Consider the following 17,197-nt stretch of genomic DNA (forward strand, 5'->3'; position numbering starts at 1 on the left):
CAAAGACATACCATTTTGAACTATGATATTTGCAAAAACAGTCTCTGCAAATATAGTTGAAAATGGTATGTCTTCGTGATATATATTCTGCATGTTCTTATTTGTGAGATTGAACCTATTTTCTGCATAGATTTACTATTTATATTTCTTTTTTTTTTTTTTTTTTGAGACGGAGTCTCGCTCTGCTGCCCAGGCTGGAGTGCAGTGGCCGGATCTCAGCTCACTGCAAGCTCCGCCTCCCGGGTTCACGCCATTCTCCTGCCTCAGCCTCCCGAGTAGCTGGGACTACAGGCGCCCGCCACCTCGCCCGGCTAGTTTTTTGTATTTTTTAGTAGAGACGGGGTTTCGCCGTGTTAGCCAGGATGGTCTCGATCTCCTGACCTTGTGATCCGCCCGTCTCGGCCTCCCAAAGTGCTGGGATTACAGGCTTGAGCCACCGTGCCCGGCCTACTATTTATATTTCTTTTTTTGTAAATTCCGTATTTTTGTTTTTTTGTCTATTTTTCTAAAAAGTTTTTGAATTGTATATTCACACATATTTTCTTCTTGTCTTTTTGTAGTTTCTTTTAAAATCTTTATCCCACCTGGGATTAGTTTCTGTGTATGGTGTGAGGTCCACAAGGCAGGTGCCTGACCAAGGGATCACATAAGGCGCAGGAATGGAGCCTGCACTTGGCTTGCCAGTCCCTGGGCTGTGGCCAGGGCTGCAGCTGCATCTGCCCGAGCAGGCCTTTTTTTTTTTTTTTTTTTTTTCTAATTCCTGCTTAAGGCACTTTTTAGGCCAGCAATGACCACGGATGTGGGTTCTCACTATATTTTCTCCCCCAAAAATCAACCAGTTGCTTTAATGACATTTGTTCACTTATTTGTTTCCTCTTATTTAAGACTAGGCTAAGATCAATAGGAATTAGTTTAGCCTGTGCAGCCTAGCCCTAGTCAATAGGGGAACGACACAGCAGCAGGGGCCACGTGCGTCAGGGATAAGAACCCCTTCCTCTCCTTGTCCAAGTGTGCGCTCACCATTGCTCCATCTGTAAGGGGTGCACCCTTCCGTAGAAGTAACTTGCCTTGCTGAGAATTAAAAAGAACAACAACAACAAAAAGACTAGGCTAAGATGTGAAGAAACAGAACTACTTGCATTGTTACTAAATGCTTTTTCTATCTGCTAATTAATTGTTTACTTCCTATAAGGTCTTTACTATTTCTTGCTCATTCAAAGAGCTTTGATTCTCAGGATGCATGAGTTTCTTCTGCTTTTTGGAACGTTGTTCTAGCAGCTTGTCAAAGGTAAGGAAGCCCTCACATTTCTGTTTACTCTTCCAGAAGGCTGCTTACTACCAGTTTGTTGCTGGGAGAAAAATAATGCTGTTTCCTGTGGAAAAGAGAGACTGCCGACGTTTTCTTCAGAGAGCAAATAAATGAGAATAAACCAGCCTCTGCTCCCTCATCTAGGATCTAGGAACTGATACTGTAACTTTCTTTTTTTCTCTCTTTTTAAGCCATTCTAGTGGTTAACCGTGGCTTTGGTTTGCATTTACTTAATGACAAACGATGTTGAACAACTTTTCATGTGCTTATAGGCCATTTGTATATCTTCGTTGGAGAAATGTCTATTCAAGTTCTTTGCTTATTTTATTTATTTATTTATTTTGAGGCAGAGTCTCATTCTGTCACCCAGGCTGGAGTGCAGTGGTATGATCTCGACTCACTGCAACCTCTTGGGTTAAAGTGATTCTCATGCCTCAGCCTCCCAAGTAGCTGGGACTACAAGTGTGCGCCATCACGCCTGGCTAATTTTTGTATTTTTAGTAGAGACAGGGTTTTGCCATATTGGCCAGGCTGGTCTTGAATTGCTGGTCTCAAACTCCTGGACTCAGTGATCTGCCCACCTTGGCCGCCCAAAGTGCTGGTATTATGGGTGTGAGCCACCACGCCCAGCCATTCTTTGCTTATCTTTAAACTGAAGTTGTCTTTTTGTTGTTGGGTTGTAACAGTTCTTTGTATACTCTGGATATTAAACCCTTGTCAGATATATGATTTGCAAATCTCTTCTCTCGTTCTGTAAATTGTCTTTTTACATTCTTGATAACGTCCTTCGATGCATAAAAGTTTTAAATTTTTTTTCTTTTTGAGACCGAGTCTCACTATGTTGCCAGGCTGGAGTTGCAGTAGTGCAATCTTGGCACTGCAACCTCTGCCTCCCAGGTTCAAGTGATTCTCCTGCTTCAGCCTCCCAGGTAGCTGGGACTACAGGCACGTGCCAGCACACCCAGCTAATTTTTGTATTTTTAGTAGAGATGGGGTTTCATCATATTGGCCAGGATGTTCTCGATCTCTTGACCTCGTGATCCATCCACTTTCGCCTCCCAAAGTGCTGGGATTATAGGCGTGAGCCACCATGCCCCACCATTTTTTTTCTTTTTTGAGGTGGGAGTTTTACTCTGTCGCCCAGGCTGGAGTGCAGTGGCACAATCTCAGCTCACTGCAGCCTCCGCCTCCCAGGTTCAAGTGATTCTCCTGCCTCAGCCTCCCAAGTAGCTGGGACTACAAGCATGTGCCACTACACCTGGCTAATTTTTGTATTTTTAGTAGAGAGGGGGTTTCACCATGTTGTCCAGGCTAGTCTTGAACTCCAGACCTCAGGTAATCTGCCCACCTCGGTCTCCCAAAGTGCTGGGATTACAGGCGTGAGCCACCACATCCAGCCAACAGTTTTTAATTTTTATGAAGTACTATTTATCTATTTTTTTTTAAATTGCTCATGGCTTTGTTATCAAATCTAAGAATTCATTGCCATATCCAGGGTCATGAAGACTTACTCTTATATTTTATTCAAAAAGTTTTATAGTTTTAGTTCTTCTCTTTAGATTGTTGATCCATTTTGAGTTAACTTTTTTATATGGAGTGAGGTAGGGATCCAGCTTCGTTCTTTTGCATTTAGTTATCCAGTGGTCTCAGTACCATTTGTTGAAGAGACTTTCTTTCCCCATTGAATGGTCTGTACACCCTTGTCAAAAATCAGTTGACTGTAGATGTTTCAGTGTATTTCTGAATTCTCAGTTGTATTCCATTGGTCTATATGTCTACACTTATGCCAGTAACATACTGTTTTGATTACTGTAGCTTTGTAGTAAGCTTTGAATTCAGAAAATGAGAATGTTCCAACATTGTTTTCTTTTTTATTATTGTTTTGGCTATTTAGGGCCCCTTGCAGTTCCATATTAATTTTAGGATCAGGTTTTCCTTTTCTGCAAAAAGGCCATGGAATTTTGATAGGGAATGCATTGAATTTGTAGTTTGCCCTGGGGAGTACTGCCATTTTAACAATATTAAGTCTCCTAATCCATGAACATGGATAACTTTCCATTTATTTGGGTCTTTAATTTCCTTCGCAGTGTCTAGTAGTTTTCAGTGTTCGACTGTTTCACCTCCTTGGTTAAACGTATTCCTAGGTATTTTATCTCTTGGATACTATCTATTAGTGTGTTTGGGCTGTCATAGCAAAATGCTGGGACCGGATGGCTTAAACAACAAATTTATTTTCTCACAGTTCTGTAGGCTAGAAGTCAGAGATCAGGGTGCCAGTGATTGGTTTCCAATGAGGGCTGTCTTCCTGGCTTGTAGTTGGCTGCCTTCTCCCTGTGCCCTAGAGGGCAAGCTCTTTGGTGTCTCTTATTATAAGGACACTAATTCTATCAGATCAGGGCCCCACCCTTATGACCCCATTTAACCTTAATTACTTTCTTGGAGGGCCCATCAATAAATATAGCAACACAGGGTTTAGGGTTTCAACATAAGAATTTGAGAGGAATGCAGACATTCAGTCCATAACAGAGGTTACTGTAAATGGAATTATTTTCTTAATTTCCTTTCAGATTGTTCTTACAGGTTCTTAAACTCCAGAGGAGCTACTGTTAACCAGTTTCCTACGTATCCTCTTCCCCACCCACTTTCTATGTCTGTCTCTGTCTCTCTCATGTTCTTTGCATTGTCTGCAACATGTTTCTTTCTGCTGGATTCATTGACAACTGTTAAGTATGTACTGAGTGTCTTATTAATGTGCTTAGCAGTGTGTCCAACAATTTGGGATGTCATAAAGAATGATGACATGGTTTCTGCCTTTGAGGATTTTCAATTTAGTTGAAGAGACAAGAAAGACATCCACAAAATAATTAGAAAACAATTTAGGGACATATGTAATTAAATTCTCAACTGTCTGGCCCATGCACTAGGATACAAACTCTTTAAGAATGGTCTTTTATGCTGTGCTTACTGCTGTATCCCTAGCCCCTTGAACAGTATAGGAGGAACAGGACATGAGATTCATAAATGAATGTTGAATGAATTCAACATTCTCCCGCTTTGGAGTTTCATCAGGTGGGGGCTAACCCTCCCATTCATCCTGAAAGATGATCTTTGTTCTGCAAAGTGGCTCTTAGACCCATCTGAGCCTCCCAGCTGGACCCATCTGAGAATGCTGGGACTTTCCAACTGGCTCAGGTTACAATCTAATGGTAGGATCACAGACACAGCATGTATCTCTCAGCAAGTATCCTGCTGTCTTTCTAAAATAACTTCTTACATAAGTAGATCCTTGTTAAGTTCCACTAAGTAAACTAACTGAGAAGCATGAAGGAAGAAGGCACGACTTAGCTAAAAGGAGAAATGTCCCAGAAACCTCCATACTGAGGGCCAGGAAGTGGTCTCAGAGGCTTTGGATTCCAGGAAAGAAGCTGGTGTTATTTATCTACTTTTAAAATGTAACTTTTTCCCCTCTGATTCCAAGAACGTGGCAAAAAATTTGAAAAACAAATCACAGTATAGAGAAGAAAGTAAGTTAATTTGTAAAGCACTGTTTACCACCATTGAGATAACTGCTGTTCAGATTTTTATTAAAATGTTATATGTAAGTTTACTTGAACTTAACAGAAGGATAAGAAATCAAACTTTAGATAAATATTTCTTCAAAATGGTATATATTTGTTTTAAACGGGTCTTCTAAAATTAAAGAATTAAGAGACATATTAAGAGGCTGGATTTATTGCAGTAGTTCTCAATCTGTGGTGATTTTGTCCCCCAGGGGACATTTTGGAAATGTCTAAAGACATCTGTGGTAGCCACAACTCAAAGGGTATGCGGTACTCGTGGGGAGAGGCCAGGAATGCTGCTAGGCACCCGGCAACGCACACGACTGTCGGCCACAACATACAATTATCCACTCCGAGTATTAACAGTGCCACAGTTGAGGAATCCCAGATTGTTATTGCATAGTATTGTGGTTTTAAAATAGTACACGCTTTTCAAGGGCCTATGTTTGTTTCCAGTTCGTAGGACATAGTTGTTTTCTCAGGGATCCATGGAGTAAGCGGTTCAGAGCATGGCCTCCAGCCAGGTGTTTGGAGTTTGAATCCTGACTCTGCTACTTAATGATAAAGTGACCTTGAGCAACTTCTTTGGGCCTCAGTTTCCTCATCTGCAAAATTGTGGTTATATATATGTGTATATATATGTGTATGTGTATATATTATATGTGTGTGTGTATATATGTGTATTATATATGTGTGTGTATATATGTGTGTGTGTACGTGTGTGTGTGTATATACATATATAGATATATTTTTTGAGATGGAGTCCCCCAGGCTGGAATGCAGTGGCGCAATCTCAGCTCACTGCAAGCTCCGCCTCCTGCGTTCACACCATTCTCCTGCCTCAGCCTCCGAGTAGCTGGGACTACAGGCGCCCGCCACCATGCCCGGCTAATTTTTTTGTATTTTTAGTAGAGATGGGGTTTCACCATGTTAGCCAGGATGGTCTCGATCTCCTGACCTCGTGATCCACCCATCTCAGCCTCCTAAAAAATTGTGGTAATATTAAACCTACCCCAAACAGCTGTAGTGAGGATTGAATGGTTTATGGTCAATCCTCACTACAGCTCTGGTTTATGGTCAGCTCTATGGAAACATGTGCAATTATTATTGTTAATGTCTTAAACTGGAAACAAATTAAGCCTACTAGGGAATTTAATAGAGAAAAATAGACATGTATGTAAAGTATTTTTTAAAAGGAACCTTTAAGAAAAAAAACAAAACTCACTTATAGGAAAATGATATGGCTGGGGCACTTATAAATCTCAGGAGTATTTGCATGAATTCAGAGGCCCAGCAAGGTTTCCCTGCCTTCTGGAACTATCTGGTCAATGTCAGGTGACTTACTGTTTCAGAAAACATGTCTTTTTGTACCTTTAGATTTTAAAAGTTTGAATAGGTAATACATTATAATAATTCAAAACTCAAACAATAGAACATGATACACATTAAGCAGTCTGACCCCCTCTGCTATTCCCCTGACCCTCCTATAGTAATCACTTTATGTTTATTTATTTAGAGACAGAGTCTCACTCTGTCACCTAGGCTGGAGTGCAGTGGGTACAGTCATGGCTCAATGCAGCTTCGACTTCCCAGGTTCAAGCAATTCTCCCACCTCAGCCTCCGAGTAGCTGGGATCACAGGTGCACACTGCCATGCCCAGCTAATTTTTTTTTTTTTCTTGTAGAGACAGGGTTTTGCCATGTTGCCAAGGCTGATCTCAAACTTCTGAGCTCAAGTGATCCTCCTGCCTTGGCCTCCCAAAGTGCTGGGATTATAGGGGTGAGCCACGATGCCTGGTCCAGTAATCACTTTAACTAGTTTCTTATGTATCCATCCAGTATTTTTCTATAAAAGCAAATACAAATACTATATATTCTTATTTTAGACCCCCTTTCTTAGACAAAAGATATACTTTTTCACATAACAATTTATCTTGGATATCTTTCTGTATTAGTATACAAGGAATTTCTTCATCCCTTTTTAAGGTGACATATTATTTCATTATGTGGATGTCCTATGCTTTGTTTATAAATTTGCTTGTACTTTTTATAAATATTAACAAATCGTCCTCCAAGTAGGGATGTGTTATTCTGGAGTCCTACCAGCAGTATATTTTCCTTCCAGGAAAATAGGCGTATTCACTGCAGTTTACAGACGATCAACTGTTCAAAATTAAGACACACTGTCAGGTGTTCCTGGGAGGTAGAAATGGGAAACAGGTCTAAATGCATGTTGGGGGTTTGTCAAGACTGTCCTCCCAGTAATTGGCAGAATCAGCCATCGGTTCAGGGTGATGTCCAGGTAAATGGGTGATATATTGAAGGCAATTATGTTGGATTGGTCCTAGGAGCATCCAGGTTTTAACACCAATACTAAGACCCAGTAAAGTTGGAGTTTATCTGGACTATGGGTTGGGTGAGGTTTCCTTCTGTAATTTGAATGATAGATTTCATCTCTTTAATTGGTAATGTCTCTTTTATAGAAGCCCTTTGGCCTAATTTCTATACTGGAACCGATTCTGATCCTCTTAAACTCTCTTCAGTAACAGATTAGGAAAGACGAAGTGCCCAGGAAACCACTATGTTTCATTTTCTTTCGGTTTGTAAGTGTAACTTACCTAGGAAATTTAATCTCAGGATTTGTGGGTTATTTAAAATTTTTATCCCCTGAAACATGTTTCTTTTCCCTCTCATTTTCAGCAACTATAAGAATATCATAGCAATGTCAATTTCATAGAGGCTATGGATATCAATTGTCAAGTGCTTTAGAAATTCTAAGATAAAATATTTGAGAGTTATAGTCCATAACATGGCCAGTAATTTTTTTTGCTTCTTTTTTTTTTTTTTGTCATGTTAGATTTCAAAGACAAAATCATATGGAAGCTCAGGAAACTCATGGGAAATAAATATCATACCACATGGCTTACTTACTTCATATTTGGACCCTGACTTTCTTATCCAGCCTATTGTTTTTCCTGTTGTTCCTCATCAGGCTACTCTTTTCTTGTTGATTACACAAAGCATTCATCATTTCATTGACAACAAGCTACAGTAGATTTAAATGCAAAAAAGGAGCTAGAGGCTTTCTATCACACCTCACTTAAAGGCTCAGTTTCCCTAAAATGTTGGCCCCCAACATACACCTTGACATACCTCAGTTTGCCATATATCCCATTTTTCCAAACCTTCATTCCTCCAAGGACCTCGATGCCCCTAGTTCCACCAGACACTCATTGCTCTAATATTCTAATATTCTAGTTACTTGTGTGCCCATTTTTTTTTTATTGCTCTTCCTCTGGAACAACAGGTCATCCTGGTGCCTACCTCATACACAATGTACTTTTTTTTTTTTTTTTTTTTGTCCAGCCCATTTGCTCTGGTGTAGCCATCAGACCCTTCCTCACCCCATCTCCTGTCCTGGAAGCACCTGCCCAACTTGGCCCAGTTATTCAGTTTTGATTGAATCCCACAGGTGCTTTACAAGGCCAAGTACGGTCCAATGTGGATGTCCTACTTAGGGCCTCAGATGCACGTGAACCTGGCCAGTGCCCCGCTCTTGGAGCAAGTGATGCGGCAAGAGGGCAAGTACCCAGTACGGAACGACATGGAGCTATGGAAGGAGCACCGGGACCTGCACGACCTGACCTATGGGCCGTTCACCACGTGAGCTGGGGACTGAAGGGACTGGAACGGGGCTATAGAGGGTTAAGGTTAAAGACAGTGGGCACAGGGCAGGCAGGTGGATAACCAGCAGAATAGGACCCCCCTGCATCCTCTGAACCTGATAGTCTAGAGAGCAGTTGTTGGGAGGTGCTGAAGCCCAGGGACCATTCATTGACTCTCCACTAATAAATATTAGGTTGGTGCAAAAGTCATTGCTGTTTTCACAGTTAAAAATTATGGCAAAAACCACACCTGTAATCCCAGCACTTTGGGAGGTTGAGGCAGGCAGATCACTTGAGGTCAGGAGTTCAAGATCAGCTTGGCCAACATGGCGAAACCCTGTCTACTAAAAACACAAAAATTAGCCGGGTGCGGTGGTGGGCATCTGGGAGGCTGAGGCAGAAGTATTATTTGAACCCAGGAGGTGGAGGTTGCAGTGAGCCGATATCATGCCACTGCACTCCAGCCTGGGCAACAGAGTGAGACACCATCTCAAAAAAAAAAAATCTTTTTAACTTGACATCTGCCACTGAGGGCAAGATTTAGGTTGCAGGTTTTCATTGGGCCAGGCCACCTATGACATGACAGCTCAGATTTAGAATCGGAGCTAAACATTATGTAGAGCCCTTTGTAATCTATTTACATTTTTTTTTTTACTCTAAAGCCAGTTTCCTGAACAGATGATATCATATGCATGCATTTAAAAGCTCTTTTGTGAATCTTTGAGTCAGATGATTGGGGGAAAAAAGCTATTCTGCTAACTCATGATAAGTTTGGGGATCTAAAATTTTTGTTTTAACATGTATATTTGTAAAATATCATTTTATGAACCATTGTTTCCCCCAGGTGATATTTTAACAACCACATTTAAGTTCTGTATATCTGATTCCTACTGTTGAGAGTTTTACTTTTGGAACAACTTGAAGTCCCAACAAATGGGTCTATTCTGGTTTTCATTTCTTTTTCAGCAACACTTTTAGTTTATCTTTTTGCAGTTTTCCCCTAACATAATAAAGGCAGCTCCTGGGGTGGGGTGTTGAAAGTCATTAAAGAAATAATAATTTTTTAAAATAAAAAATATGTATTAAAAAAATAAACTTGACTGGGTGCAGTGACTCACGCCTGTAATCCCAGCACTTTGGGAGGCCAAGGCAGGCAGATCACGAGGTCAGGAGATCGAGACCATCCTGGCTAACACAGTGAAACCCTGTCTTTACTAAAAAAATATATATATATAAATTTAGCCGGGTGTGGTGGCACGCACCTGTAGTCCCAGCTACTCAGGAGGCTGAGGCAGGAGAATCACTTGAACCCAGGAGGTGGAGGTTGCAGTGAGCTGAGTGGATGACAGAGCAAGACTCTGTCTCAAAAAACAAAACAAAATAAAACAAACAAAAAACAACTTTATTGGTTTTAAAAATCCAAAAGTAATACTTGCCGTGGAAATTTCAATAATAAAATATGAAGTCTCTTGCCCTTCCATTCCTATCGATCCTCCTTAGCCACCAGTGCTGACAGTTTGCTGTGTATTCTCCCCTCTTTATTCAGGAGCATGCAAATATACATGTGGATAGGTAGGATTTTGTTTGCTCTTAAAATTGGACCATATTGTACTTGTTGCTCTACAGCTAGCCTTTAAGAAAATGGACTCATACCCAGCTTGCTTAGGAAAGGAAATAGGTTTGAGGAACAGCTGGGAGTGGGGGCAGTCTCTGGACATTAAGCTTGCTTTTGGGAAGTATGTTTCCACCCACGTGAGCACCCTTACCTAACCAGGGAGGGGTCCTGACCATCTACCGCATGACTGAGGCAAGAGCCTAGAGCTTTAGCCTTGTGGGCCTTCCTGTCCTTCTGACCCACTGAGCCAAGCACAGCATGAAGGCTCAGAGCCTGAGGAGTCCAGGAACCCTAACCTGGTCCTCCTTTATTCCTCAGCCTCCTCAGCTCCCCCTTATTTGACATGTGGAATATTCCAGAACTGTATAATTCCAAGATAATCAGTCAATAATCACTAAGCATTCACCATGTGCCAGGCACTGAGCTAAGCACTCGAATGATATGAATAAGCCTCCTCAGATAGGCACTCTATTTTATTTATTTATTTATTTATTTATTTATTTTTTGAGATGGAGTTTCGCTCTTGTTGCCCAGGCTGGAGTGCAATGACGCGATCTCGGCTCACTGCAACCTCCGCCTCCCAGGTTCAAGCGATTCTCCTGCCTCGGCCTCCCTAGTAGCTGGGATTACAGACGCCCGCCACCACGCCCGGCTAATTTTGTACTTTTAGTAAAGACAGGGTTTCTCCATGTTGGTCAGGCTGGTCTCGAACTCCCGACCTCAGGTGATCTGCCCACCTCAGCCTCCCAAAGTGCTGGGATTACAGGCATGAGCGACCGCACCCGGGTTAGGCACTCTTATTATCCCCATTTTATAGAAAGGGAAATGAGGCACACAGGAGTTATCTACCTAGGGTCCCTGTGCCAGGAATGGTCAGACCTGGGATTTGGCCCTGGACAGTCTGGTTCTAGATGCCCACCATACCCACTCCACTCTACTGTAGCGAGATTCTGGTTTGGGGATTCTAAGATTCTGTCACTTGAGATTTTGGTGATTCTATAATTCTAAATTCTAGGAGTATGGGATTTCCTTTGACTCTGGGTGGCGGGGGGTGGACTTTAGGGTGAGAAGATCTCCCTTAATTGAACCCCTATAGAGGCTTATGTTTGTGCTGTTCCTCTGCGTCCCTGCAGGGAAGGACACCACTGGTACCAGCTGCGCCAGGCTCTGAACCAGCGGTTGCTGAAGCCAGCGGAGGCAGCGCTCTATACGGATGCTTTCAATGAGGTGATTGATGATTTTATGATTCGACTGGACCAGCTGCGGGCAGAGAGTGCTTCGGGGAACCAGGTGTCGGACACGGCTCAACTCTTCTACTACTTTGCCTTGGAAGGTACCCTTGCTGGGAGAGGCGCTAGGGAAGGGAATGGGTCAGGGGGAGGTTGTGCTCCTGCTCCTCAAGGGCTGCTGGATTCCATATGTCCTGGTTCTGCCTCCTGTGATGGCCTCTGTGCACTACTCAGCTATTTGCTACATCCTGTTCGAGAAACGCATTGGCTGCCTGCAGCGATCCATCCCCGAGGACACCGTGACCTTTGTCAGATCCATCGGGTTAATGTTCCAGAACTCACTCTATGCCACCTTCCTCCCCAAGTGGACCCGCCCCGTGCTGCCTTTCTGGAAGCGATACCTGGATGGTTGGAATGCCATCTTTTTCTTCGGTGAGGACTCCCGGATGGGGCCCAGGGAAGAGAGATGGGGGTGTCTCCAGGTCTGTGCGTCAGCAGTCTCTCCCAGGCCTTTTCCCTCATGCTACCAGTTGTTGGAGTGGCTCTTGGTCCTTGGAGATCATGACTTTTGGCTTTGTCCTCTCCTCTTCTCTGTTGCTGTCACAGGGAAGAAGCTGATTGATGAGAAACTCGAGGATATGGAGGCCCAACTGCAGGCAGAGGGGCCAGATGGTGTCCAGGTGTCTGGCTACCTGCACTTCTTGCTGGCCAGTGGACAGCTCAGTCCTCGGGAGGCCATGGGCAGCCTGCCTGAACTGCTCATGGCTGGAGTGGACACGGTGAGTGAAGGGGGAAAGTGAGACCAGGGGCCCCTGGCTCCCATCCTGAACCATTTCCCCATTATCCTTCACCTGATCCCGGCCTTCATCCCTCCAAGGACCTGCTTCTTTTTCTGTACCATGGATACAGCACTAGAAGGAAAATAGAGGGCTCGTTCAGCTTAGCTGAGGTGGGTGGACAGGGGATGGTCCTTTTTTAAGATGGATTCCATCACCTGGGGTCTTCTCACTCTGACAGCTGGGAAGTTCATCTCACATCTATCCAACTGTCTTGCTGCGATTTGAATGGAGAATTGGAAGAGCTCATTCACAAACACTTTCTTTCTTTTTCTTTTTTTTTGGGACAGAGTCTCACTCTGTTGCCCAGGCTTGAGTGCAGTGGCTTGATCTCAGCTGACTGCAACCTCTGCCTCCTGGGCTCAAGCAATTCTCCTGCGTCAGCCTCCCAAGTAGCTCGGATTACAGGCATTCACGATCATGCCCAGCTCATTTTTTTCTTTTTTTTTTAAATTTTAGTAGAGACAGGATTTCACCTGGTCAGGCTGGTCTCGAACTCCTGACCTTAAGTGATCTGCTCGCCTTGGCTTCTCAAAGTGCTAGGATTACAGGCATAAACCACCATGTCCGGCCAGTACCTTCTTTCTTTATAGTTCATATTTCCAATGCTTTTGTCCTGTTGGGTTTCTCTGTGTTGCCATCCCCTCCTCCAGTGAAGGTGCGATTCTCTATCATATTGGCCCTCATCCCACTGTGAATTCGTGTTTAGCATGGAGGCTGCCATGAACCTTCATGTTTTTTCCTGCTAGGCTTGTGGCAAATTCATTTCTCCCATATTTTGCACACACCCACTCATACACCCTCCCATTACTGGCCTCTTTCCTAGAAATCGCCCTCACCTCATCTCCCACTCTATCTCCTAGACATCCAACACGCTGACATGGGCCCTGTACCACCTCTCAAAGGACCCTGAGATCCAGGAGGCCTTGCACGAGGAAGTGGTGGGTGTGGTGCCAGCCGGGCAGGTGCCCCAGCACAAAGACTTTGCCCACTTGCCGCTGCTCAAAGCTGTGCTTAAGGAGACTCTGCGGTAGGACAGGATGCTGTTCTGGGGGGCACAGGATCTATGTGTGGGGAGGGAATCAGAGGAGGAAATCGGAAGTGAAGACAGGTGGGCTGGGGCTAGTGACAAGGATGAGATGGGAGAGGTAGGGGAGAAGGAGTGGGGCACTTTTTACCCCCATGAATCCAGAGCAGACCCTAGATATTCTTTTCCCTGCAGCCTCTACCCTGTGGTCCCCACAAATTCCCGGATCATAGAAAAGGAAATTGAAGTTGATGGCTTCCTCTTCCCCAAGAATGTGAGTGGGGCTAGACAGCCTGATTGCCCAGGAGTGCCCCATGCCCCGAAGAGATGCATTCATGCTGCCCAATCTTCCTTCATAGACCCAGTTTGTGTTCTGCCACTACGTGGTGTCCCGGGACCCCACCACCTTCTCTGAACCTGAGAGCTTCCAGCCCCACCGCTGGCTGAGGAGCAGCCAGCCTGCTACCCCCAGGATCCAACACCCATTTGGCTCTGTGCCCTTTGGCTATGGGGTCCGGGCCTGCCTGGGCCGCAGGATTGCAGAGCTGGAGATGCAGCTACTCCTGGCAAGGGTGAGCTGGGAGAGACTAGAAGGGTGTGTGGGCAGGGAAGGGTAGAGGAGTCCTGGGAGGAGAGGAAGGGAGGCACAGGGTAGGAGTGTGCAGAGTGGGGAGTGGATGGCAAACACATAGTCCACCCAACCACATGTGCTCTTTGCCCCCCAGCTGATCCAGAAGTACAAGGTGGTCCTGGCCCCAGAGACGGGGGAGTTGAAGAGTGTGGCCCGCATTGTCCTGGTTCCCAATAAGAAAGTGGGCCTGCAGTTCCTGCAGAGACAGTGCTGAGCTGAGTCCCCACCTTGCTGGGGCTTGTCCTAGAGGCTCCAGCCCTGGCATAGTGGTTCCTGGCTGCCGCCTGTCTCAGATGAGGAGGGAGAGAAGGAGGCCGCCAGACTTGAGAGGTGGGAGGAACTCCCTGCACTTCCCACAGACCCTGAGCTTTTGCCACTTCTATCATTTTTGAGCAACTCCCTCTCAGATAAAAGGCCACCGCTTTATCGCATTGCTGTCCTTGGGTAGAATATAAAATAAAGGGACTTTTATTTCTTATCGGAGACCTTTGTCATTTTTTTTGACTACCCAGCATCTGAGGGAATTCCCCTTCTCCACTGAGTCATGGTGAGAGGCACAGCCACCCTGGTCCTTGGAAACTGAGAACACCTTTTGCTTTCCCAGACCCCACAAAGAGGCCTTGGTTTCACGTGGCACTGGTTGAGGCCACACCAAGCAGGAACTGCAGTGACTCCCGAGCACTGTGTTGGTCAAGTAGCAGTTGTAGAGAATAGAAACCACCCTCTTTGAACAGAAAGAGCAGAGATATAAGCAATGGGGTGCTACAAAAATTATTGGAGGTGCTCGAGACCAGGCTAGAGTTGACCTCTAGCAGGCACTGAGCAGCCTGGGGAGCACCATGTTGGCCACAATCAGGAGGATGAGAGTCTAGAAGCTATTGCTACAACTATTGGCTCTAGAGCTACTCCATTCAACTAAGTTCAAGTAGGTCTGTGCCGGCAAAACAAACCATGTCACACAGGAAGACCCCCATCCTGCCTCTCAATACCCATGAAGTCAGCAGTAACTGGACTTGGACCTTTATGAATGCCTCGTGACTGCTCCTGATAGCAGAAAGGGCAGGGGCCTCTACCTCTCTTCCACCTTCCACATCTTTCACATACAGCTGAGAGGAGGAACCTAAGTCCTGCCTGGAGCACTAGCTGCAAGGGAGCCTAGGGATTATAGCTTTTAACTTTCCAGCCTCCTTAGTACAGGAAGCCCACTCAAAGGAAAGTGGGTTGCCATTGAGAGCCAATGCATTACGGCACTGGCTTGAAAATTCAGAGTCCCAGCAGTAAATTTTGGTAGAGTCATAGAAAAAAAATGAAGTTCACTTTCTTTTTAAAGAATTAATTTGATTTTTTGAGACAGGGTTTCATTCTGTCACCCAGACCAGAATGCAGTGGCACCATCTTGGCTCACTGCATCCTCAACTCAGGCTCAAGCGATTCTCCTACTTTAGCCTCCTGAGTAGCTGGAACTACAGGCGCACATCACCTTGCCTGACTGATTTTTTTTTTTTTTTTTTTTTGTAGAGATGGGGTTTTGCCATGTTGACCAGGCTGGTCTCGAACTCCCGAGCTCAAGGGATCTGCCTGCCTTGGCCTCCCGAAGTGCTGGGATTACAGGCATGAGCCACCGTGCCAACCTAAAGTTCACTTTCTTGGACCTGTGGGAATTATAGGGTTTGAACTCATTTAAAAAATTATGTCATTGCCCTGATTAAAATACTTCAGAACTGCCCTCAGCCCTCAGGTCAAGTTCAAAGTTGTTACTGTGCTTCATAAGACCTACTGTGCCCTGGCACCCTGCACCCTGGCTGTGGTCACCCTTTCACAGCTGAGCCTGAATTCCTTGGATGTCTCTGAGCACATTATGCTCTTTCCAGCCTCAACACTTTGTATCTCCTGTCCCCACTCTTGGAACACGCTCTTCCCCAACTGTCATGTCATCACAGAGAGCTTGCTTTTTCTTAGGATTCAGCTCAAATGTCACTGCCTCTGCAGGGCCCTTCCTGACCTCTCCGAGCAATCCTGTGTCCCACCTTCCCCTCCCCTGCTTACAGAGCTGAGCTGTCAGCATGCTCACTTTGTTAGAGATCCAGCTCTCTTCCCAACTGTGAATCCCCTGAAGGGCACAAATCAGGCTTCTTTAATGTTGGATCCCAGTGTCTAACTGTGTCTAGTACCTAAGAGGTGCTTAGTAAATGTTTCCTGAAAAAGAGACTGGAATAGGGGGAAGGGAAGAAAAGGGAAGGGGAGAGGAGGACACAGAATTTTCTACATTGAGAAGGGGAACCCAGCTTGTAATCCCAGCACTTTGGGAGACCAAGGCGAGTGGACCACTTGAGGTCAGGAGTTCAAGACCAGCCTGGCCAACATGGTGAAACCCTGTATCTACTAAAAAAAAAACAAAAAACAAAAAACAAAAATTAGCTGGGTGTGGTGGCATGCCCTTGTAATCTCAGCTACTAGGGAGGCTGAGGCAGGAGAATCACTTGAACCCAGGAGGCAGAGGTTGCAGTGAGCTGAAACTGTGCAACTGCACTCCGACCTGGGTGACAGAGCAAGACTTCATCTCAAAAAGAAACTAAAGAAAAATAAAAGAAGAACCTAGAGGGAATTGGGAGGAATTACTGATTATACAGATATGGCTCTCAACCCCTCCTGTGTAGTGATCCACCTGTGAGAGCTTCTTGCAAATATAGAGGCTGGGGCTGGGCCCCCAGGCTGCCAGGATCTGTGTCACAAAGTCAACCAGAGTGGAATTCTGCCTTCCCTAGTGTGCTGCTCCTTCAAACCAGCAAGGCCGAGCTGCCAAAACAACATGGGTGGTGCTTGGGTGAGGGGAAGTCTGTGATGAGACTTGGATTGGGGTTTTGTAGCAGTTGTGCAAGATGATGTCAGTGTTCACAGTCTTGCAGCTCAGTTAATGAACTGATCTCACGTGGAAGTCCAGGAAGACCTCGTGTATCCACACAATGAAATATTATTCACCCATAAGAAAGGAATGAAGACGCTACACTATGGATGAACCTTGAAAACCTTATGCAGATGGAAAGAAGCTCACAAAAAGGCCACATATTGTGTGATTTCATGCATACAAAATGTCCAGAATAGGCAAATCTATACAGACAGCAAGTAGATTACTGGTTGCCAAGGGTGGAGGGACGAGAGAATGGGGAGTGGCTGTTAATGAGTTTGTTTTGAGGGTGATGAAGATGTTTTGGAATTAGATAGTGGTCATCACTAACTTTGCTTAACTTTCTGAATATACTAAATATCACTGAATTGTATATTTTGGTTTTTGTTTGTTTGTTTGAGGTGGAGTCTCAATCGGTCTC

General features: G+C 44.7%; 1 protein-coding gene across 3 annotated transcripts in view; it reads left to right on the plus strand.

Moving 5' to 3' along the window:
• Positions 1-14,354, plus strand: part of CYP27A1 (cytochrome P450 family 27 subfamily A member 1) — a 37,065-nt gene extending 22,711 nt beyond the window's left edge. For all 3 annotated transcript variants that reach the window (NM_001194021.1, XM_077956317.1, XM_077956318.1), the window contains 8 exon segments: positions 8,341-8,531; positions 11,282-11,481; positions 11,612-11,809; positions 11,984-12,156; positions 13,077-13,243; positions 13,436-13,514; positions 13,600-13,812; positions 13,966-14,354. In NM_001194021.1, coding sequence (NP_001180950.1) covers positions 8,341-8,531; positions 11,282-11,481; positions 11,612-11,809; positions 11,984-12,156; positions 13,077-13,243; positions 13,436-13,514; positions 13,600-13,812; positions 13,966-14,085 — 1,341 coding nt within the window. In that variant the 3' untranslated portion in view covers positions 14,086-14,354.
• Positions 14,355-17,197: the final 2,843 nt, after the last annotated feature.

The sequence above is a fragment of the Macaca mulatta genome, chromosome 12 (genome assembly GCF_049350105.2).
Source record: "Macaca mulatta isolate MMU2019108-1 chromosome 12, T2T-MMU8v2.0, whole genome shotgun sequence".
Lineage (NCBI taxonomy): Eukaryota > Metazoa > Chordata > Mammalia > Primates > Cercopithecidae > Macaca > Macaca mulatta.